This window comes from Excalfactoria chinensis, chromosome 17 (genome assembly GCF_039878825.1).
Source record: "Excalfactoria chinensis isolate bCotChi1 chromosome 17, bCotChi1.hap2, whole genome shotgun sequence".
NCBI lineage: Eukaryota > Metazoa > Chordata > Aves > Galliformes > Phasianidae > Excalfactoria > Excalfactoria chinensis.
This window is the reverse complement of record NC_092841.1, coordinates 6450434-6476098: the sequence shown is the minus strand read 5'-3', so window position 1 is coordinate 6476098 and position 25665 is coordinate 6450434. Positions and strand designations below refer to the sequence as shown.

Here is a 25665-nt window from a genome sequence, read left to right as displayed (position 1 = left end):
TAATTGAAATCTCCATCTTATTGGAATCCAGGAAGACACCCTTAATGTTAGAGCAGTTTTTTATGGGCAAGGAAAAGATCCATCAAAACCCAAAGAGTAGGGCAGGCACACAGTGATATGCCTTCAGGCTCCAGCGCTCTTTGATCCAGGTGCATGCTGGGCCAGAATTTCTCTTTTGCTCTTCAAACCTTTTTACTTTTCGTATATTTATCTTCAAGTAATACAGATTCTAACGTACAGTGACAAAGTTCCTGTGCTTAACAGCAGAACTTGGAGGAGTATCTCCTTTGTTTTAGTCAGCACCACAGAATCATGCAGTGCCCATCAGTTCTTCTCTTAGATGAGGTGATGTACAATTGTTCTCTACTTATCTCTTCTGGATCACATGCAGCCTGAAATATAACAACCAGGATGTAGTCTCCAGGGCTGAAGAGTTCATTTTGTAGAGCAGAGTATTGAAAACTGCAGTAAGAACCAAACCGTCCTACTAACCAAGATTTGCATTTAAATGACATTCCACTTAAATGGGTGGCAGACTTCCTACATTTTTTTTCTTATTTATATTCTTAACAGTTAATTTAAAAGAACACAGTACAATGTCTCTAGCCAAGTAAGGCATGATTTTTGTGCTCTACTGTGGTATTATAGTATGTCTCAAACTTGAATAATTATTACTCTATTATTATAAAAGTACTTAGAGAATCACAATCTTTGGAATAGTAAAAATGCCTTCAGCATCGTGATTATTAATGGCGTACTTAAAGTTATTAAAGCATTAAAGAATTGGCCTTTGGTGGGGGGATTCGTGTTTTTTCTGTTATTCATTTATCCCCAGAAGGCAGATGTACTTTGTGGACAGGTATCCCATCTATCTACTCACTAAGCATTTTTATGGTTACCTGTTTGCTGTAGCAAACCTTTAGGCTCATCACAATTGAGCTGTTTTCCATGCATATTGGAATTTTAAAGAAAATCTTAATCAAGATGCTTAGAAATCTTTTTTTTATTTTTATTTATATTTTTTTTTTTCTGGAGGTTTGTTTGCTTTTTTTTTTTCATTATCTAAAGCTTGGAATCTAGATTTTGGCTAAGGAAATGATCATCCTGTCTAACGAGCTAATGCACAAGACTGAAGATGCAAGTCAAAAGATCTGTCATGTAAGATGTATTAATTTCTTTAGATGGGTATTGATGGGCTGTGAGCATTACAGTGACTGACTGTCGCTTTTGTGAATTAGTTGTTTCATCAGAGAGCTTTGATCTTCAGGGTGAAAGAATTTAACTGGAAACTAGTTGCTACGTTTTCTGTCGGTAGTAATGTTACACTTTAGCAGACTTTCCTGCTCAGAAAGAGTTAAGTGGAGGCACGGATGGAGATACAATGGTAAGATATGCAGCCTCTTGTTTACTGTGCGAGAGGATTTGTCAGCCTCCCAAACATCTCACCTGCTCTCTACATCTGGCATGCTCTTATTTTACGATTTAGGGATTTAAACTTTGATATGCTAACTGGAGGAACTGTAGCTAGCTCAGCCAGCAAGTCATAAAAGATACAGAAGGCAAGTTCAAGTCCTAGCAGAGAAATAGCATGGGTCAAATTAGTGTCTGATACTGCTGTATTGTCATGCAGATTTGCACTTTGTCATCAGCCATTTCTCTAAGCGATTCTGTGCAGCAAATACTATTATCAAGGAGTGTACATGTGAAAATATAGTGAAATAATTTGATGTACTGCAGATGAATATGGAGTGCAGTCTTTTTTATAGATTTGCAGTAAAATTTCTTGACCAACCTTTGTGTTGCATAGAACTAGCATGATGTGGGTAGGTGGGGGCTTTAGGGGGAGCTCCTAGAGCTTACTAACTTGTGAAATTAGTTATAGCTTCTCTTGAGTGTGTCCCAGCTAAGAAATTGTCAGAATGTAAAACTAGTCTGGTAGTACTGCTATTATTTATTTATTTTTTTTCCTTTAATTTGCCTGGGTTCGAGGGACAAAAGAAATGTGACTGAATACTTCTCAGGATAACAATGTGGAATTCCATTGACTGCTTGTCTTGCACTCATTCTTCAAGTGTTAAAACGATGCTTTAGTGTACAGAGATAGTTTGTTCTTTGCTCCTGCTGACATTGCACTGCTGATCCTAATGTTGAAAAACTAAAATGTTGGTATAAAATTAGAGAACTGTTTGATATGTAAGTATACCAACACATGTACCACATGAAACAATAAACCACCAGAGAAGCTTTCAGTCCAGTTTGTGGAGAGCATGAAGACGTAGTTCAGTACAAAAGGTGGTGGCCATCCTTAGCTCAGGAGCAGGTGTTGAGAATTTCTGACTCGAGTGCACTCAGGGAGGTGCTCTAAGGATCTTGTCTTATAACCAATTATTTTCTCATCTGTGATTCAGCTCCCAAAGCATTGGTGATGCTTGGTGTGTCTCATTTTTTATGTTGCCTTAGATTTGAAGTTTACCTTGTTGGCTTTTCCTCTTTCCAACCAAATGACTTTCAGTTAGGTGTGACTGCTGCAAAGCAATATTCGTATTGGAGCTGTGCTTATAATAGTATTACAAAGGCATCCTGTTCTGAAAGAGATTATCCTGAATCTTAGAAACATTCTGGTTGTCATATCAAAAGGAAAAAAGTGCTTGGAAAAATTTCGCCCATCCTAAGAAAAATAATTCTGATTTTTGTTACTGCTTCTCTTAAACAATTCTTATTTTATGTTAAACTGATTCACTTTCACTGTACAGTTCTTTCCACTCTGGTGTCAGCTGAGCAAATACTTTCCCAAGTGGTTGACTTTTAATTAAGGAACTGGTTTGGATATTGCTGTGGCCAACATGTGGCTGTATCCAGTTTGCTGAGAGAAAGGGAGGGGAAAAAAACCAAAAAAACCCACTCAAAAAGTTTTCTTAGTATTTTTATCAAACATTTTAAGTTTTCTCAGTGATATCCAGCAAGAACTTGTGTTGCTGTGCATTCCCATTTGAAATCTGAATGATGCAGACTAGTATATGGGTGGGAGATGTCTGATTTTGTATTTGTATTAAAACTGAACAGAAATAAGGCTGTAGGTTTAGAAAAGCCAGACATTCTAGGAGGAAGTAAAACATAGCAGAGGGTGTCTTCTCTAAAAGCTCGTGCATCAGGATATCGTGTAATTGCCAATTGGTCTTTATGTTGGGAGGTTTCTGTAGTGACTCATGCTCTGAGACACAAGTCTAACTCAGTTCTATTTTACTAAAGATGGACTTTTTATATGGGAATAGCATGGTTTGACTTAAACTGTGGAATTTGAAGCCAAAATTCAATCTTCTTTCTTACGATGAATTGAGAACCCTTTCATTTGCTGGCATCAATTCTGTGCTGTGTGCCTGTGAGGTTTTTTGTTCTATTTTTTTTTTCTCCTTCTGTGACAGATTACTGGAATATGTGAAACTGCAGTCTCTGTGCCCCCTATACTCTACCAAGTTTATTCTCTCCACCTTAGTCACCAACAGAAGCTCTACGCAGTAGCCTTGATGCTGAGAAATTGTGAAGAAGGCAAAGTTTTAAGAGGAATTGGAACTGTTGTTATCTTTCTAACCAAGAAATATTGGAGTCAGTGTTTATTTGCAAGGTCATAACAATGCAGCTACTGCTCTCCCTGTTTAAACATAACAGTGATTCAGGCAGAATACTTCTCATATAGGACCTTTATCCTCAAGTCCATTACTTGAAAAACCATTGGGCTGAAAGCTGTGTTTCCTAGTACTGTCCATCAGGAGTGAAGGGGTAAATAACATAAATGAGTTGAGGCAAAACTGGGTTTTTTCTGTTTTTTTGTTAGCCTACATGTGTAAGGCAATCAGCGTACAACTGAAGTGCAGAAAGTGTCACATTTTGTCACAATATAACCTTTATGTTTTGGCCCCTGATGCAAATGATTTATTCAAATACTGTTTTAAAACTGGCTACATGAAACAGAAGATTTGTTAAAGATGGGGAAAGTATTTTTAAGTTCCATATTCCCAAGTGTTAATGTATAGTAGGTCTGAGGGGTGCAGGCTTTCAGTCTGTAAATGGAGACAAGTTTTTTGCTCCTTTTTGACTTCTGTTCATTTTTAAATTTCAAAATGTCAGTGTTTAAATGAAGTTGAATAGACTGAATGGACTTCACCAGCTCAGCAACTTCAGTGTCTTTCAAATATCATGAGTGTATTCTCCTTGAATACTTGTAATATAAATTATTTTAATAGATTATGGTAAGTGTAGACTACAATTATCAATATCTATAATTAAATGTACCATGAGAGTAAAATTGTTTACTCTTTAATCTTAATTACAGGCAGCTCCTCAACTAGAGAATTCCAAATAGGGAGAGGCAATTACTGCAGACTACTTTGCACTTTGTTGGAGACAACTAGTGAAGGAGTGTGATTTAAAAGAAGTATATGTTAGATAAATGTGCTAAGACACTCAAGATGCTCTGGATGCTGTAAATAGTCCAGTCGTGGCAGCAGGAGGCTACTGGCAGATCAGTTTTTACCCTTCACAATAAAACTGTGGAATTTGATGGAACAGAAGTGGATATATTCGGTCTTTGTTCTGTCTCAGACTTGAATGTGGTAGGGTGTGTGATTTTACAGTACAGAGTGGGAATGTTGAGTGATAAGGTGTAGCGACTGTGCTGTATGCCATGGGGCATAATGCCAAATTCACAAATGAGGTGTGCATTTTCTAATGCAATCTTTTTCCTTATTGTTTAACCTATTAGATACTATAATTACTTCTGAAATGTCTGCTGTGTGCCAATGCAAACATGAAAGTGTGTAGGATGTTTCATATGGGAGGTGGAGAGTCGTGTGAATAATACAGTCAGCTGACTACACTGTGCTTGCACCAAAGTACAATACTTTATTATGGTATTTAGTGATGTACTTTGAGTCCTGATAGCATTTGTTCCATAGCTACCTGAGCCACTATGCTTCCTTTTCAAAAGGAATTATTAGAGGGCATTTTAAGAATGCTTTCATGAAACAGTAGGAATGCCTTACTTTAAGTTTCCTTTTTTGCTGTTTCCTCTGACGTAACATAAATATATCAGTGGTTGTTTGTTGGTTTTTTCCCCCTGGTGAAAGAGACACCAAAAAGACGGGTTGGTTGGTCTGCTTTTTCAGTGAAGGATGAAAACGTGTAAGAAGGAATTGTGATTTTGTTCCTGGAGTAGAAAATCTCTAGGAATGAGAGGACATAAGTGGTAGCTTCTTTCAGCATTGTTCATTTGTTGTAGCTTATCTGCCTGAAACTTGTTCTTGGTGGGCTTCTGGGTCTTTTGTTGTTGATTCTGATTCGCTTAGGCAAATCAGGGCCATCATTCTTTCTACTTGCTTTCTTCAAGGGCAGATTCTTCTATACTTTTACTATGTGAGAGACCAAATATTTTTTTCTGCTAAAATTGTGGACACTTGAAGAATCCTACTTTAAAGCTCTGCCAGCTTTTTGTGGCATGTGGGCTGTAAGATGATTCTGGAATATCTGTGATGCCTTGCATGACCTCTTACTGGGTCTGGTCTTATACCATCCTGCAATACTGAAGGAAGTTCCAGGACCTTAATATAATGTCATCTGAATGTGTATTGTATTTTGGAGGCTTTTAGTTAAGCTGGCTTTGTTTTGTGCACATACAGCCAAGAAAACTTGGGTTTAAATCTGGACATTTCTTGCTATAGGAATGCATGCCTTCTGCCTGCTTGTGAAACTCTTATGTTTTGCTGTGTTTGCTGTGGTCAAACACTTTCCACCGATACGTGCAGCAGCAAACTGAAAGGCAGTCACACAAGCACGCTTTCATTTTCAGCAGAACTCAAACTATACTAAACCTGGAAATGTATTTTCATAGGCAGGTGATGCTGACCCATTGCTTCTGTAATGGAAACGTCTGGCCTCTGGTTTTCTGAAACATTGTTTTACATTGTCTGGCTTGTAGCTGATTCTGTTCCCACCTTTAAAGTTGGAAAGAGAAAGCTGTGCTGGTGTTGTCTGGCTGTACTTGCTCAATTACTGGTTTTTCTTCTAGAATCATTTCAGAAATTCTTTTGTACATCTTTTTATTTGTAAAATATGTATACACTCTTTCTTAAAGGCAGTTTTTCTCTTTCCCCCCCCCCAATCCATTGAATTTTTCATAATGGTATTTTCAGATTCACTGAGATCTGTATTTGAGGATCTATGTGCTATAGCTTATCTTCTCATTCTCCACCACCCTACCTCATTAGACTTGTTTCCTATCATTACAGAGGAAGTGTGGGAGGAAGTCGAGTGGGTTGAACGGATGCCAGGGAGCACTATTACTATAACTTACAAGATGACTGGAACTTCTTTAATTGATAAATTAAAAATGTAATTGTTTACTTAGGTCACCATATATGTACCAGAAGGCTTAAAACCATTTGTAATCTCCATTCCTGATTTTTAAACCAAGATGGTGATTTAATAGTTTGAGATTGTCCAAACTTCATCAGGTATAAAAAATGAAAATGTGGGTTTAGTTTGTTCATCTTAAGACTTCAATTGATAGCTGTGAAATAGTTGTGTGTAGTTGGATGCTTCAGTATTTTGATTGAATATTTCATACTTTTTTTAACACCATATGCAGATATTTTCCTCTTGTGTTTTTCCTTTTGCTGGGCATTTAGGATAGTGGAAGTAAAGACAGGAAAGTGTGGCATCTTATCTAACACGGCATATTCATACATGTTTCATTTGACTTATTTTCCAGCTTGTTGGCTCTCAGTAGGAAAGTTCTAGAAGGACAACAGTAGATAAAGGGATTTCAGTTCTCTTTTGTGTTTTAATTCAGTTGAAATTGATGCCCTGGGACATCTGCTTGAAATAATTTTTCCTACGCATTACAGTTCAGTAGGAAAACAGTTTGCAGTGTTTGAATACAAAATACCTGAAGCTTGATTCTTCAAGATGAAAGCTAACGTTGCTAGAAGGAATGATTAGCTAGTATTACTGAATAAAAATGAGAATTTCTCATTTAATATTTTGTCTGAGGGAAATGTTTGTCTTTTTAACTATTTTGAAATATTGAAATTCTATACGTCATTTTAAAGATTTAATAGATCCATCTTGCCTGAGAAATACTACAGTTCTGATTAAAAATAAAATACATGAGATACGTAATCTGAAATTCTGCTTTATATTTGTAGTTAAATAAGATTATTAGGTGAATATCACTTCAGTGGCTGTGAAAATGCAAGTCCTTAACTTGCAATATTTTGGAAAGAAAGTTTAGCACAGTCATTGACAATAGATATTTTAACGTGTTGATCTGGAAATGGCAAAGTTCTTACTGTTGTTTTTAATTCCAGGTAGGAGACGACAAAGAGTGCATCGTCCTCGCTCTCCAATATTGGAAGAAAAGGATATCCCACCTTTGGAGTTTCCTAAATCCTCAGAGGACTTAATGGTGCCTAGTGAGCACATCATGAATGTGATTGCTATCTATGAGGTACTAAGGAACTTTGGCACTGTTTTACGCCTTTCTCCTTTTCGTTTTGAGGACTTCTGTGCTGCTCTGGTAAGTCAAGAGCAGTGCACACTTATGGCAGAGATGCATATAGTGCTTTTAAAAGCAGTTTTACGTGAAGAAGACACTTCAAATACTACCTTTGGACCTGCTGACCTCAAAGATAGCGTTAATTCCACTTTGTATTTCATAGATGGAATGACGTGGCCTGAGGTTCTGCGAGTATATTGTGAGAGTGACAGGGAATACCATCATGTTCTTCCTTATCAAGAGACAGAGGACTATCCTTATGGACCAGTAGAGAATAAAATCAAGGTTCTGCAGTTCTTAGTGGATCAGTTTCTTACAACAAACATTGCACGTGAAGAGTTAATGTCAGAAGGTGTTATTCAATATGACGATCATTGTAGGGTTTGTCACAAACTTGGGGATTTGCTTTGCTGTGAAACTTGTTCGGCTGTGTACCATTTAGAGTGTGTGAAACCACCTCTTGAAGAGGTACCAGAAGATGAGTGGCAGTGTGAAGTCTGCGTGGCACATAAGGTGCCTGGAGTGACTGACTGCGTCGCTGAAATCCAAAAAAATAAACCATACATCCGACATGAACCTATTGGATATGACAGGCACAGGAGAAAATACTGGTTCCTGAACAGAAGAATCATTATGTAAGTAAACATTTAGAGCTTGTAGTTCATCTATTGCTTGCTTTTGAATTGACGTTTTCATACTTCCGAAGATAGCTCTGAGAAACCCTGTAGTGAAACTGGTATTTCAGAAAATGGTTTCTTTAAATAGTGCTGTCCCACTTGTACCTTCACAGTTCTGCAAAAATCCTACTTGTCCCTTAGGCTTCCCCTCCAGTGAAATGCCTTGTACTCTTTCGTTCTGATGATGTCAGCTTCTGCTGTGATTTCAGAATGAGGATACGTGATTTCACCTATGAGAAATGAGCAGATCATTCTTTTTAATTCTTTTCTTGCTGTTTTCTGTTTCAGTGCAGCAAATAGTACAGAATTGACATACGTTTTATCCCTGACTAAAACTGGTAGTTTGCCCATGCATTGTCTCTCTGGTTTTCAGGCATCTTTTCTTTGAGAAAGGGCTGGAGGTAAAGGAGCATTGGAAAATGTTGTGAAGAATTCGTATTCCAAGCAATCTTCCCAATGAATGTTAATTTTTGTTTGCTTTGATACAAAGTTTATGCAGTATTAGCATAACCTTTCTGGAATCGAAATTTCAGGAGACACCAGTACTAAATAGGATAAAGAATTTGAATATGCATTGAGAATGTGAATGTGTTGTGGATTTGCATAGCTACAGAAACAAGTATCACAGATTTACTGCAGTTAGTTTCCTTCATGTGTGGGTAGCTCTTCCAGTTTTGGGTTAAGCCATACCACTGATGCAAATGCACTTCAGTTGTCTTTCTGAGAAGCCATTAGGGTTTGTTTGCATTTTGCTGTGTTTCTGGGAAAACTTTCATAGAACTGTAACTAAACTAATGTGTGTAGCTGTGCTGCTTCTGAACTGAGCTTTGATTTTGTGCCTCATTCCTGGATGCTTTTTGTGAGTCAGTGTGGGTCTGGAAGCAGTAACATAACTGATTGATCCGTAAGGGAGTGCTCTGTCTCCTTTTGTTCCATGTAGTAGGCAGTTGTTTTCATTACATGGAAATTTATTTAGACTCTTCTCTTGTCTTGATTAAACATTACACACTTGTCCTGTTGGTTGAATTTTCTAAACCCATAAGAATCATTTGGAGGTGAAAATCTAGTAAAAACTAAATATTTTGAGTGTAAAACCTTAGTGAGATTGTTGCAAGTAAAATGAAAGTACTTCTCTCTTCCAAAGGGCAAGGAAAAAGGAGTCTCCTCTGCTAACCACGAAAGAGTAAAGTAAAATAGGAGGGGGTTGAGAGATGAAGGATGAATTCTATCTCTTTTCTGCCTGTGGTTTATCTAATTTCCTTTCAAACTTGCAAGGAAAACCTTGCTGTAATGATGTCCTTGTCTTAATGCTCCACTGCGCTGGCAAATGATTTTATTCTCCTCACCATTATAGATTGAGGAACTGACATAAGTGATGATAAGTCAGGTTTTATTAATGGAAGTTTTATATCTTTATTGGGTTTCATTTAACTAGAAAACATATTGCTAATTCATTGGATATCAACATGGATGGGAACTATAAACAATACAGCAAAATAAAAATTACTATTGGAATTTCCATTTTCCTGATTTTGGGTTAGTAATAAAATGTCTCAAAACATCAGTGAAAAATTTGCACTGTTCGCCAAGACAAGAGTAAATGCTTGGATGTGGCTTGGATTAAAAACTTCTGAAATCCTGCTGATGGAATCAGGGAAACAAACAGGCACGGAGGCATCCTGGTAGCCCTGCAGCTGTACATAGTGTAGTAGGCTTCCACAAGCTCATACGTGAACTTTGAAAAGAGATCTGACCAAAGACAAGTTTCATTCACCTGTGTACAGAGCAGCCAGTTTATGCCCTTGGATGTTCTGCCTGTGCACTGTCAAGAGAGAACTCTCCAACTTGTAACTAATGTGGTGGTAGCCTTTAATTCAAGAGAACTTCTGTGCTCAAAACCCTCTAAGAATGAAGGGAAAAAAAATACTCATGCATGACCTCATGGACTGTTTCTAGAATGTTATTTTGAATGTTTCTTTAATGGGTGAGGTGTGTGGAAATACAAACAGTGGGTCTTTGCTGTAGGATGCTTTCTCTTTGTGGTCTGATGCCTCTGGGCTTTATTGGCTTGCAATACAGCGTGTTTTTACTAGTACTGAAAGCTTGTCCTTGAAATACATAGTGAAACTGAAGGTAACAGCTAATACTGTTTCATTCTAATGGAACCTTGTAGCACTGGACTAAGGGCAGTCTTAAGGGCACATGTGAAAGCTGTATGGATGTTAATATAAAATATTTTATGAATGTAAAATTCTACCCTTTAGATTTCCTGAATTTGTAGTCAGAAGCATAATCTTTTATGGATTTTGCAGTTACATATTCTTTCATTGCACACTATTTGGGACTTAGTAGATTGCTAATTACAGTGATATTAAATACAACGAGAGTGAAACAAGTGATTAATGTTGGTTTATTTGCATTCAGGTATTGACATCTAATATTTAATAATAAAAGTAGGGTGATAATCACTTTTGTCATCTCTCCTGATATTAAAATATTAATATTTTTAAAATACTCTTGTAGAGAGGAAGATTCAGAAAGTGAGAAAGATAAGAAAGTCTGGTACTATAGCACAAAGATTCAGCTGGCAGAGTTAATTGAATGCCTAGACAAAGATTACTGGGAAGCTGACCTATGCAAAACTCTGGAAGAAATGCGTGAAGAAGTTCATCGGCACATGGATGTAACAGAAGACCTTACTAACAAAGCCAGGGGCACCAACAAGTCTTTCCTTTCTGCAGCAAATGGTAAGCATATTCTGTCTAATGGGTATTGCATTTTGAATCAAATTCTAGCTTATATTTATTTTATTGTAAAATGTTTATTGAGCCAAACTGATAATGCCAGTTCTTTTCAACGTATTATTAAAACTGTATTCAAAAAAACAGTCCATTTCTGAATTTACAGGGAGAAAAAGATTTTTACATCAGCTTGGCAGAACTTGTTTTGATGTTCACTGCCCTTTTTTTTTTTTTTAAGCATTTTAACTGCTGTTTGTATCTGATAGTTTGTTTGCATCAAACTGCATTTGTTTCATTCTGATTTAGCATGGATTTTGATTGAACATTCATTTTACAGTGAAAGTGACTGGCCTAAAGGAAGTGCTCTGTACCAGAATGTTAGGTATCTTCATAGCTGGATTTGTTTGGGAAGTATACAACTAAATGAATGAATATATGGCAGGAAATTATTTTACATCCTACTTCATAAATACATCGTTAGTGTTTGAAGCTAGGTCAGTGCCTGTATTAATACTGTTCCTGTTAGCCACAGCTGGATTGTGAGTAGAGAGCTTTGGAGAACCATCATTCAGATGTACCAGCATGGCTGTATGGTGATGACTTGTAGGCCTTCGTATCATGTGTTCCAGGATGTCCTGAATGATTCAAATTTTTGATATGCTCAGGGTGTGCCAGATTGTAATCGCTTAATGTGTTGGAGTTGGCTGTCAATTACTTAATTTACTATGTTATTCTCTTTTTCTCACTCTCTATCTTCATAAACATTTAACAACTCAATAGGAGTTGGAATAGTAAAAAAAACTTCAAGCTCAGATATTTGCTCCAATATTATGTAAAGTATAAAGGAATGCTGTCTCCCTTGCAGTTCCTGGCTAGAGGCTAGTTAATGTACATTGAAATGATGACTGCCCGTTTAAATCTATGGAGGCTCTGGGGAGGGCCATGAAAGTTTGATATTCTGCTTTAGAAGTGAATTTGTCATCACTATATAAATGCATAATTTGAGAAATTAATCATTATTAGACCTTCAGATTTGTTTCTCCTGAGGTAAAAATGGTGATTGAAAAGTTGGATGTTACTTTTTGACCACAAATGAAAGGAAACTATCTGTTCCATGCTCTTTTTGGCTTATAAGCTCTGTAGGTGCTGCTTAGTGTGTATTGATGATGTGCATTTTATTGTAGATGAAATTTTGGATGTTATCAGAGCAAGAAGAGGAGAGGTAGGGGAGGACAGAAACACACCAGCAGAGGAGGCAGAAAAAGCCAAAAATGATGCTGAGAATGACCAGACAGATGGTGAGAAAGGGAAGGAAGAATCTGGAGATCAAGATAAAGCTGAGGACGCACCTACTGAGCAAGCTGTGGAAAAAGTAAAAAATGAAGGTAAAGGAACTGTGATTGTGCTTTAACAACTACATTTATGTAAGGAGATGGTTTAATTAAGGTCCTCGCATTTTTCAAGCTAGCATGTTGTCTGATTCTTTATTTTTAAGCAATATTTGCTGATTTGTGGTTGTATATTATAATTATTTCTTTTGTTAAGTAATTTCAAGATACTGTAGCTTCAAGTACAGGCATCGTTGAAAGAGTGTGATCAGCATCTATAGTAAGCAGTATTTCAGCATTTTTTTTAACATTGTTTTCCTTATTTGAATTAAGTAGTTTCAGACAAGACTTTCCAATGGCAGGAGACAGAAGGGGGGGAAGGGAATAAAATATCTCAACAGTGTGAAATAGTTGGACATGCTTAATAAAGCTGCTTTCTATGAGTGACCCCAAATGACGACCTAAGACATACTTAAGAATATCCCTAAAGTTTTGTTGTGCGTTTTACTATAGAGGCAACAGTCATTGGGGATAAAAGTAACTCTCTGACATCGAGCACTGACGGCAACAACACAAATCCTTCTGCAGGAGAGACTAGTTGCTCTGAAGGGAAGAACACAGTGGGGTGTCAGTCAGAAACCCCTGATAGCAACAACGTGGCAGAGAAGAAGGTGGCATCAGAGCTCCATCAGGAACTCTCAGGTACAGAAGGCACTGTTACTGATGCCTCTGTAATTTGGGTAATCTGTTCAGTTTTTCTATCTGGTTTGTCCACTAAAACCATTCACAGCGTATATCACTCATGCTGTTTGCTTGCAGTGCCATCCTTTACTGCTACGTTGTCATTAACATTTCAAAGTTAATTTTCTTGCAATCAGTGCTGGAAATTTGTGGTCCTCCATGACATTAGCATTTGTTTCCATGCCTTCCAAAGATGACTATGGCTAAGCTTTTTATGTTCTATTTCCTTTATATTTTGTTTTTGCACAGTGATTCATAATGGTTGTTAGCATCCTATCAAAGTTTATTTCAAGTTCTGATTTGCTAATGGCTCTTATTATTTTAATCTCTCATTTACTATGTCAGTTACTAATAAAATAATTTCATTCATATAAGTAAACTGTTGCACTGAGATTTCAGGATAAAAATTGTCATGATTGACAGGAGCTGTAAGCTGATTTAAGACTTGCATGTGTGTCAATGTCAGTGTATGTCAGTGATTGTAAAGTGATAACATCGTGTTTAAGGAAGAACTTTAGATTTAGTAACAAATAGAATTTGATCCATTGTAATGTAAGTTATCAAAGTATTCTTTTAGAATGATATTCTCTCAAGCTTACAGTGTGACTGGAAGTTACTCTAAGCAACTTTAGTATGTTTTCAGTTGTTATAAGTAATGTTCAGATGTGTAATGCAGACAGCTTCTTTGAAATAGTGTAGAGAAATATATATAAATATATGTACAAGTTCAGAAGGAAGGTTTTGATCTGTTGCCTTCTTAATAGGATCCCTGATCTTTTGAAAGAGTTCCAGAACTAGATATTTCTTTTTTTTTTTTTTTTTTTTTTTTTAATGAAGTTATGTCTCCATACAAAATTAAGATAACATTGCTTTTGTGAGGCTTGGTGCCTTCTTCCTGGGAAGAGGGAGCAATTTATTTCTAGGCAATTGCAATTCAGTGACACTTAAGTTGAAAGATCATACTTGGATCTGGTGTCTTGGAGACGAGGGAGGTGGCACTTATGTCTGCAGCCATCCAGAGACGTGGTAGCAAGGACAACTGAGGACTCAGTAGTCTTACTGACTTTGAAGCAATGTCTAGACCTACCAGATTGTAAGAGGAGAAGCTGGTATTTCAAGTTTGTAGAAGAGGAGATCTGAAAAGGTGTTTCCAATGGAATTGAAATTGATGGGACTCCTCAGAATACACTGAAGAGGAGGAAATGATCAAAGATAGGATTGAAAATGGGAAAGGAACGGAGAATGGTTTGCTTTGTTAAAGTGTGATATGGTCAAGAGACTCATAGAGGCTTCAGGAAGACTAAATTCATTAAATCTACATTTTAAATCAAACCAAAATCTCAGTAAAGGGCTCACTGTATGTGTGTATATAGAAAGGGGAAAAAAATACAATTTTTATTTCAAATAATTAATACATAGAGTAATATGTTTTATATTTCAGTTTCAGGAAGTTTAAGGTTTAATTCAGAGCTATAGAAACCACTTGGAACAGAACAACAACAAAAATTTCCATGGATTCAGGGCTCTGGAGGAAATAAATATCTTATGGGTATTTCTTTGCAGTCCATCAAAAGATGTTCATCTGACTTTGATTTTTTTTTTCATTAAAAAAATAAACCAGAAACAAGAAAAAATTTGCATTGATGCAATTCAAGAGGGGAAACTAAAAATCAAGTTCTTCTTTTGTAGAAGAAACTGGTCAGATGATCCCAAGCAACAGCAGTGCATCTGCTGCAGCTCCACAGGCAGATGTTGAAAACAGCAACAGTAGTGAGCTCAGCTCTGGGCAGAATGACTCCATTAAGATTCCTGATGATGCTGAAAATGCAGAGGGGGGATCGCAGACTACAGAGGACATAGGTAAAAACAAAAAAAGGAAAAATGTCTATATATTTTCATGCTGTTTGTCTTTTATCTTTACTTCCATACATCAACAGAAAACTTTTAGCTTTTGAGTTTGTTTTAAAAACCTTTTTTTTCTTGGACAGGAGAGAAAACTAATGGTGAAAGAAGTGATTCTCCAGGCGCTGGAAAAGGGACGCCAGGTTCAACACGAATGCTCACAAGATTACGAAATCCAGATAGCAAGTTGTGCCAGATGAAAAGCCAGCAGGTTGCTGCTGCAGCACATGAAGCAAATAAGTTACATAAAGAAAACAGAGAGGTTTGTGCACTTTTGGGAAATTCGGGGAAGAATGAAAACTGTTTTGTAAAACTGATGTGTTTTCTGTGTTTTGTTTTGCTTTTTTTTAATTAAAAAAAGTGATTTTGGAGATACTTTTAGAAAGGAAGTTCTAATAACCACCTGTTGTGTCACAAGACACTTTTTTCCTCCTTTTTGTTTGCTCTTGCAGTGTAAGTTGCTATCAGTACTGTGGTATACCAGTGGCTCAGTGCATGTACTTGACTTTAAAGTGCTGGTCACAAGCTACAGAATTGTTTACTATATACCCAGTAGTAAGTTTTATACATTTTCTCCCACTTCTGTCTTCAAATTTCTCGGAACTGCTCTGCCAAAAGTGTAACTCAGTAGTGGTTTGTATTTGGTTGTTGTTTGAGCAGCTAGGTAATAACCAGGTTTCCAGTTCATTTGAAAAAAAATCTGTTCTGGCAGATTATATTAATTTTAAAATAGTCATTGCAAAATCGTAGCACTCCTTGCTGCAGACTGAAATGAAAGCTCCCTGGTTTGGAACTCCATTATGAGGAATTATCCATGTCGTGTTTTCAGTGTCAAAGATATTTGTTTGTTTGGGTACATATGTGAGTTCTGTGATCTACTCTGAAAGTGTTTCACAGAAAGCTTATTTCAGTTTAGCTAAGCTATTTTCCCAAAGCCATCAACAGGCATAATTCAGAGCAGCAAAACAAGTTCCTGTTTGACAGCTGAAGAGGCAAGGTCTCTTTCCAAGTGTTGCTCTTGAGAATATTGTAGTTCTTTGTGCAGTGAGTGTGAGGACATGAGACAGTTACTTGCTTTTACAAACTAATGTTAGGTATCTTTACTAATTTGTATATAGGCAGTTGAAGCCTTATAACAATTAAATTTTAAACTTGTGAAATTCTTTCTTGAACTAGGTTCTGGTAGTCAACTCTCAAGGTGAAGTCTCCCGAATGAACACAAAGAGGGAAATTGTGATGAAAGGAAATATCAACAATTATTTCAAATTAGGTCAAGAGGGGAAATACCGTGTTTATCATAATCAGTATGCCACTAATTCCTTTGCACTGAACAAGCACCAGCACAGGGAAGACCATGACAAGAGACGGCACCTCTCACATAAATTCTGTCTGACTACTGCTGGAGAGTTCAAATGGAATGGGTCTGTACATGGGTCCAAGGTTCTTACCATATCCACTTTAAGGCTAACTATTATTCAGCTAGAAAACAATATCCCAGCGTCGTTCCTTCACCCTAACTGGGCTTCCCACAGGTAAAGATGTATTCTCTTGTGTTTTTGCTAATAGTGTGAATGAACCTATGGCTTTTGTTGTATCAAGTTGGTGATTTCCAAGCACTATGCTTCAGTATATTGAAATAGAATAAGTTTGAGTCTTGTGATGAATGATTGAGGATTGCACATTTGAGTTAAGTATTAAAACATAGGAGGCTTTATCCTATTACATTCATTGACTTAGCATGCTGTATTAGTACATGTATATGTTTCATGTTTTTATCTTGTCTCCAACTTAGGTCTAACTGGATTAAGGCTGTTCAGATGTGCAGCAAACCTAGAGAATTTGCACTAGCTCTGGCTATATTGGAATGCGCAATTAAACCGGTTGTCATGTTGCCAATCTGGCGGGAATCCTTGGGACATACTAGGTAAAAAATGAAAAAATATATGTGCATTTTCAAATTTTATACTTCCAGAGAAACTTGTAATTATTAATTACTAAAGCTGTGTCTACTGTTAGACACAGTTGCAGGCAACTATGTCTACGTTATTGGAATAAGCAAAAAACTGGTGTTCCTGTTACAATTCATGCATATAACCTGATATTAGCTTTTCCTCTTAATTTCAGATATTTAAAATTATTCAAATGGGTAGTATAGACTGCTGTTTGATTTATTATATCCTATTATAAGATCCTGCACTTAAATATATCTAAATGTGCTTAAACCTATATGTGCTAGATTACGCAGAATGACGGCAATAGAAAGAGAAGAAAAGGAGAAAGTGAAAAAAAAAGAAAGAAAACAAGAAGAAGAAGAAACAATGCAGCAAGCTACATGGGTGAAATATACATTCCCTGTTAAACATCAGGTAAGGTTTTCTTTAGTATGAAGAACATACAAAATACAGAAGCTATCGATGTCTAACTTCCCACACCTTTACTTTATAAGATAAGTTAAAAATTTAAACTTGAGACATCTTAGGTTTTTAAATAAATGCATACATCAACAGTGCAACAAAAATCATGATTAAAATTAATACATTTAACGTATTTAATAGGTTTGGAAACAAAAAGGAGAGGAATATAGAGTGACAGGATATGGTGGTTGGAGCTGGATCAGTAAAACACACGTCCACAGGTTTATGCCCAAATTACCTGGAAATACCAATGCAAATTACAGAAAGTTGTTGCCAAGTAAGTATGTGTGTTAATTAAAATCTTTTTTGAAAAATTTTACATACTCCCTTTTGTTGCTTATTCATATAATTTACATTAATTATAAAATTGATAATCTGTCATCACTGTTAATGCACTCAGTTCAGTTCTCATGGATATTTTTTAGCTACATTAAATTGTTACAATTACAAAGTTGTGTAGTATTGGTAGATTCTGTAAATTAAAGACAGGATAATATATAGATAATCACAAGCTAAACAGTGGCATCTAAATACATGGATGCGTATATGTACCTGTTTTTCTGCATTGGCAGATGTGTGAGTGGGCATTAAAATGAGCAGATGATTAAAGAAAAAAACTGTTTGAATAATTGAAACCGTTTAATTTGTTAACAGCAAAGAATGAAGATGAAAAATGCAATTTGGATAAAAGAAAAGGTTCGATAAAGGTAAAAATAGAGAAAGATAGAATGAAAGATTCTCATGATCTTCAAGCAAAGGACAAAGGCGATACATCAGAAGCAGCAGAGAAAGTACAAGTGAAGGAAGAAAAGTCACATGAAGAAAAAGTTGATACAAATTCTGAAAACTTAAGTCATGCAAAAGACAAAGGTGATATACATACATCATTATAAAACCAGCTATTCATTGCAATACTCTGTGTAGAAGTGTATGACCTCATGAATAACTACTAGAAAACATCTATAGTGTCTCAGTTGTTTTATTTTAATTATCTTTTGTTGAACTGTCTAAAGTTTTCACTTTTTTTTTTTTTGCGATTCATTAGTATGTTACAAAATACATTTATTTATTAGTATTTAATGCAAAAATGGTATTATTAAAGGAACTTATTCAGAATTATTTTTTCCACAGTGGAGAAAGAAGTCGATGGTGAAAATTATAAAGTCATCAAGGAGGAACCTATGGATGTAGATATGAAAACTGAATCCTCAATAAAAGATGAGGATAGTCGTTGTAAGTTTGATATAATCAACGTCAGTGAGGGATTTCATTTAAGGACTTACTACAAGAGGAAAGTAAAATCATCAAAATTAGATGGACTACTTGAGAGGCGAATAAAGCAATTTACACTGGAAGAAAAACAACGTCTAGAAAGGATGAAATTGGAGGCTAGTGCTAAAAATGGAGGCATTCAACCATTAAGCTCCCAGAAAAATTTAGATGAACTCCAAATGAAAAAAGTAAAGGAAGGAAGTCAATCAGACACGTCTTCCCAAAATCAAACCTATATTTCAGATAAAATCCAAAGTGACAATACAGGACAGGATTGCTTGCCAGTCAGCAGCATCTCTTGTATGAAAACTGGTGAGCTAGATGAACTCTCTTTACCTTCTACAAATAGGCTGTCAAAAAGAGAAGGCCAGATTCCAGATGAAGACTCACCTCAGTCCTCTGAAGGTGAAAAGACTATTCAGAATGATAGCAAAGAGAACAGCTCTGAACCTATGGCAGCTGATAAGAGTCAAGTACAAGAAGACGTTAGAAAGTGTGAGAGTTCCTTTGCTGATGACTTGAAACAAACAAATACAGATGGTAAAGTCAAATGGGATGTTTCAGAAACAAACGAAAAGCCTTTGAAACAAAAACTACCTATTACCAGGGTATCTCAGAGAGAATGTGAAAACTCAGAGCCAGTGATATCTAAAAGCAGCTGTAGAAAAGGCGCTCTGGCTGTTTCTGAAAAAACAAATACAGAAGGGAATTCTGAACAACAGAGCAGAGATCCGGAAAAGAACTGTATGATAAAAAGCCATTCTGAACCACTGTCTGTTCAAGAAAGTGAACTGGGAAAAGACATTACTCCAAGAAAAACTGAGAGTAAATCTGAAAACAAGATTGTGTGTCACCAGAAATTAGTTAGTAAAGAAATAGAACCACTTAAAACGGAGCTTATTTCTGAAAGAAACCTTGGAAGTCAAACTTTGGAACGTGAGGATGGGGTGAAAGTTGATGAGGAACTACTGAGCTCTCAACTGACTGAAGCTAATGGTCAAAAGAAAGGTCAGGAACTGAAGGTAGAGACAAATACCATAAACAAACACCTTGATCAAGCAAGTCTAAATAGTGTTACTGACAAAAAGAATAATAAAGATGAAGAAACTGAAATGGACTTAGAAAAAGACAAATCAACATTTCAAATGAATGGCAAAGACAACGACATTAGCGTACTGTCAAATAATGAAAGTTTAGTTAAAGTCACCTATGAAGCAACAGCAGGAGATGATACTGAACCAAGAGTTAATAATATTAATAAATCCTTTCCAGAGCATGAAATGAAACCATTGACTTCTAAGGAATCATCACTAAAGCCATTCATGAATGGTGACATCACAACTGAGGACAGTGTTGACAAAAGTGCTGTGGGCCTTAAGTCATCTCTGCAGACTTCACCTGAATTTGAAGCTGAAAAGACTATTCAGCCATCAGAGGAAGTCCCAAAATATGTGCAGAAAACTGAAGAAAAGCATCTTTCTCCTCAGAGGTCTTCCTTTCTTGATACTTCTTCAACACCACCGCGTGATTTCTCTAAAGAAAATAACCTTAGCAGTGAAACAGAATCTATGGAAACTGAACATGCTGAGGATAAGAAAGTCGCTTCATCTCCTGTAATGTCATGTGAGGAATCTAGCTTGAGTAGTGACTTTGCTGATCAGAATGGTCTACAGGCATACAAAGCAGAAGACGTTAATGGAGAAAGTAGAATAAAAACTGTTATTACTGAAGTGACCACCACAACATCAACTGTTTCTACAGAATCCAAAACTGTGTTTAAAGTTGCGGAGACTCTAGCTTCTAATGATGAGAAAACAGCAGTGGTGTCATCTACAGAAAACTGTGCTATATCCACTGTAACTACCACCACCACTGTGACTAAGCTTACTACTCCAGCTACAGACAGTAATGTTGATGTCATTTCTGTACAAGAACATCGTAAAACAGTGGTTACAACAACAGTGACTGATTCACTGTCCACCCCAGAAGGCACACTGGTTACTTCCATGACTGTCAGCAAAGAGTACTCTACGAAAGACAAAGTAAAGTTGATGAAATTTACAAAACCCAAAAAAACACGTTCTGGAACTGCCTTGCCATCATATAGAAAATTTGTAACCAAAAGTAGTAAAAAAAGTATATTTGTTTTACCCAATGATGACTTAAAAAAGCTAGCCAGAAGAGGAGGTATTAGAGAAGTTCCCTATTTCAATTATAATGCAAAGCCTGCATTGGATATCTGGCCATATCCATCCCCAAGACCAACTTTTGGGATCACTTGGAGGTATGTATGCTCTGTTTTAGAGGGAAAGTTTTAGGATGGAATGAAATTAACTGGATTTAAACATAAAGATGATACGCATGTTCATGCTCAGAAGTGACTTTTTCACTAACTTGAGTCCAAATCGAAAACTTTTCCTCTTGCTCACAAAAAATTTAGGGCTTTTGAAATGACAGTAATTTTACTTACAAGATGGAATAACTGTACTGTCTTTGTTGTTCAAACCTGACTTTCTCCTACTTTTTTAATTCTGAACTTCCTCCTTGGAATTTCAAAGAGCGCTTTGAGCTGCAAAATCGAAACCTCTCATATAGATGGCTAGATGGGAGCTGTTATACATTTTGCTGTTTGTTATTAAAAATATATATATTGTTCAATACAGGTAGAATGGGAAACATGTCTCTGGATTAGTTAGGTAATATAAATACATTTTGATTTTAAAATTTACTTAATACTTTCGTGGCAGGTACCGACTTCAAACAGTAAAATCGTTGGCTGGAGTGAGCCTTATGTTGCGATTACTGTGGGCATGTCTCAAATGGGATGACATGGCTGCAAAAGCTCCACCTGGGGGAGGAACTACACGTACAGGTATTTCTTTTAATTTTGGAGTTTCTGAATGCAGCTGTCCTTGCTGTTAATTTTGAGTGTTACTTTTGTTCCAGGCTCAATATTAATTTGCTTTTACATGTATTTTTTTAATAGCCAACAGTTTGCACTGTAGTTGCTCTTTACCTTGAGTGTATTGGATTGACTGGGGATTCAACCTTTGTTTCCTGTTCTTAACATGTTGGGACTAATTTCTTTTAGAAACTACTGAAACTGAAATTACAACGACAGAAATAATTAAGCGAAGAGATGTTGGTCCGTATGGCATCCGGTCAGAATACTGTATAAGAAAAATTATTTGTCCCATTGGTGTACCAGAGGCTCCAAAAGGTATGTTGGTTTAGACATTTTTCCCTTACCTCGTAAGCTTCTACAGAAATTAAGGTAACTAGATCTTTATGTTAATTCAGACCATCAAAGGAACAAATGTAGCTTGACATGAACTATTCATTCTACTATATGAAACAGATAATGCATTTAAAACATTGACTTGACTTCTCTGAAGCTGAAAGGCATTCCTGTTTCTAAAATAAGACTAAAAAAGGTACTAAATTTTGGTTTACACTTCAATTCTCTTTTATGATTGAGCTTAATGTGTATGTTTTGACTGTTCTCTAAAGAAACTCCAACACCCCAGAGGAAGGGACTTCGATCAAGTGCACTAAGGCCAAAGAGGCCGGAAACACCCAAGCAAACAGGCCCTGTTATAATTGAAAGTTGGGTAGCAGAGGAGGAATTGGAATTATGGGAGATCAGGGCATTTGCTGAAAGGTAAACCAACTCAAATAAGCTTTCTTTGAAAGTTTTGATTTTTGTGTGTATGTTAAATAAAGCTCCCACTAGAGAGCACAGACTTGACAGCCACAGTCAGTTAAGGCTGATCTGTGTTGCTTTTTATTTCTGTGTCTTTTGTTAGTAATACTGAAGCATGAAGTTGTAAAGCTAAATTATTTGCTAATATTTAAACTTAATTTATGCGAATCTAACAGATATGTTAAAATGATTCCATTTTTATGAAGTCATCAATGTTGTATTGTTTAAAGGTTATAATGGTAATGCTTTTGCTTGACTTCAAACAGTATGTGTAAATACTTCTGTAACACAACATTATTGTATATGTGTGTTTTTAAGTAAAGGTAAATTCAGTCTTAGAATATTCAAGTAATTAAAAAGGAAGTATTTTCAATTTTTTGTATTGAATGCTGGAACGTTTTGAGTCCCATGAGAAATAATAGTATGTTACATACATCATATTTGCAGTCTCAGATGTATTTATAAATTCCAGTTTTGATTAATAGTTTCTTTTAAGGTGTCACATGAATCTAACATCTGAGTATTTGGGGAATGTTGCATGCACTTTCAATAGCTTATTTCAAAATACTGTAAAAACAATAACCCATTTCTCAGTGATCTTCAGACTTGACGTTTGTTCTTATAAGAGCAGTTCAATTGGATGAATTGGAATCCTATTTGATGGTTGAAATTTATGTGCTGTTTTAACTTTCTTTCTGGTTGTGTGTCTTTGGCAGGGTGGAGAAGGAAAAGGCGCAGGCAGTTGAACAACAGGCTAAGGTTAGTGAACAGAAAGCGGCTCAACTTAAACAGCAAGGGTTGGCTGGGAGCCCCAATGGTGGCTGTATGTACACAGTCAAAGCCAAATATAGATGAATATGTTTCAAAGAGGTTTTTTTCATCTTTTCATCTGACGTTAATTAATATATTTTCTTTAAAATGTGTGGTGAAATTAACATAATCTGAGGGTTTTAGAGATGAAAATTACTAGTTGAGTACTATAAGCAAAGTGAAGGAGTCTTGTGCTCTAAGATATGCAAACAGTTTATACTTCAGTCATTTATAACTTGAACTGAAATCTTACTCAGGTTATTTTCCAATACAGCATTTATTTTACAAAGTCTGAAAAATCTTTATTTTTTTCCTGAATTCTGTAGAAACGGCTGGAACAGCAGAAGCAGATACCTGTAGCAGGTGTGGCTGCCACTGTCACTACAGCCAGCAGCACTACAAGTACGGTCTCAACTCCACAGAAAGTTGTGGTAGGCCCTTTAGCGGGCCCAGTTCCCACTGGAACCAAAGTAGTACTCACTACAAAAGTGGGTTCTCCAGCTACAGTAACATTCCAACAGAACAAGAATTTCCATCAGACTTTTGCTACTTGGGTTAAACAAGGCCAGTCTTCAACAGGTAATTATTCATCTTGGAAAGAAAATCTAACAAGGAATTTATACATGCATCCTACCTACAAAAAGCACCTCCATCTTCTCTAGAGTATGGCATAACTGCATTTCATATAATTGCACTTAACTCTCTGCCATATCAGCAGGGTGCTTCTAAAATAATACCTGTCTAATCTTTCTTTGCTCAGCCTTTCTAGATATATTTCTGACCTGTCTCATTTATTACTGACAGTTGTTGTACCAGTAATCATTGATGATTAAAGCGTTCTATGCTGTAACTTTTCTGTTTCCAAAGATGTCTTTACCAAAGAAAGAATGACACATTGTAAAAATAATCCTGTAGTTTGCTGTTTCATACTTGAAAATAGTCATATTCTTGACTAATTATTCTGCTCTAAAATTGACTGTTCTGTGTACCTCAATAGCCACTAGCACAGCTGCCACTTCAGCCACAACCATTGCCAGCACAGGGCAGACCTTCCAGATCTCAGGCAGTCCAGTAACGATGGCAGGGAAAGTGATAACTAAGCTGCCACTCCCTGCAAACAGCAAGATTGTTGCCGTCAATGTGCCATCAACTCAAGGAGGTAGGGGAAAGGGAACCGAATTCAAAATGTATTCCAGCTTGCTGTTTAATTCTCCATTGACACTATTTTCCCAGTGAAATAAACTATGACTTGAAGGGGGAGAAAAATGTATACCATTTTCTCCCTATATTGAGTATTTGTGTCTGGGGGAAAAAATGCAAGTGTCTTGCCTATAAATTATTCTACTTTTAACTGTGTGGAATGCCGCATGCTTTTTCTCGTTATCTACATTAAACATCAGCAAAATAATTTTCTACCAAACTTTAAAAAAAAAATAAAATCCATTGTTGTTCTTAGACATTTATGCCTGCATCTGCTCTTCACTGGTGAGCAAGAGTTTGGCTCCAAACTAAGGTTAGCATTTTCCTTCTTGACTCAAGAAGAGAGCTTAATGCTTGGAGATACATGAATATATATTAAATAGAAAAGTTTGATTCTCCGTCTCCATTTTACTTAGTGTCAAATCATGAAAGATACCAGTTTTATGTAGAAGTTTCTTAGGTGACAAGAAAATCATTACCCAGTTTCTTTAGCACCATGAGCTTGTAGGTGAAAGGTTTAAACTGGTCCTCTTCCATTTTAAATGAGTCAAATTAACTTATACTTAACGACTGCTTAATTCTAATTTTGTGTCACGATGTCATGCAAGGCCTGAATAGCAGTTACCATCATACTGATCTTTATCAAGATTCACTCTTTCCTTAATCTTTTCTGAAATACCTGTTTCATAACTTCAAATGTAGTTGGACTGTTGACAAAGTATTATGCTGCTGCTTTTTACAATACGACAGAGGTTATCCCAAGAAGCGTTAAAAGACACAAACATGTTTTAGAAACCTGAAGACTTGTTTCGAGATCCATGCTGGAGTTGCATTTTGTTCTTCTGCTAACAATTATCTCATTAATGAATTCTCAATTTTTCTTTAATTAGGTGTTGTTCAAGTTCAGCAAAAGGTATTGGGCATCATTCCATCAACAACAGGTGCAAGTCAAACATTTACTTCATTCCAGCCAAGGACAGCCACTGTAACAATTAGGCCAAATACCACGGGGACTTTAGGAACTACAAGTACTTCACAAGTATGATGTTTTTCTTATTGCTTAAAACAAAAATGTGGTGTGCATATATTGTAAGTTATTTGGTAAATAAACACTTTGGGTTAGTCACTTCTCTACATTTTTGCTTCATCTCAGTAATAGTGTCAGTGGATCCTTTATTCCCGAGGGTATATAAGTTCTATCCAGCCTAGAAAAATTAATAGCTTAGATGCTGGGTAAGCCTTATCAGTGGGAGCACAAGTGAAAAATGCTGGATCTACTTGCATCCTTCTGTTTCTTACTGTATTGAAAGGAAAAAAAAAACAAAAAA

General features: G+C 36.4%; 1 protein-coding gene across 1 annotated transcript in view; it reads left to right on the top strand.

Annotated features, from left to right (window-relative positions):
* Nucleotides 1-25665, top strand: part of BPTF (bromodomain PHD finger transcription factor) — a 42790-nt gene that overhangs the window by 2812 nt on the left and 14313 nt on the right. Inside the window, 18 exon segments of the mRNA XM_072351756.1 lie at nt 7362-8184; nt 10750-10973; nt 12152-12352; nt 12809-12997; nt 14726-14896; nt 15025-15200; nt 16115-16470; nt 16731-16862; nt 17175-17304; nt 17494-17629; nt 18007-18222; nt 18484-20908; nt 21372-21496; nt 21716-21844; nt 22135-22285; nt 23044-23086; nt 23464-23716; nt 25228-25376. Coding sequence (XP_072207857.1) covers nt 7362-8184; nt 10750-10973; nt 12152-12352; nt 12809-12997; nt 14726-14896; nt 15025-15200; nt 16115-16470; nt 16731-16862; nt 17175-17304; nt 17494-17629; nt 18007-18222; nt 18484-20908; nt 21372-21496; nt 21716-21844; nt 22135-22285; nt 23044-23086; nt 23464-23716; nt 25228-25376 — 6029 coding nt within the window.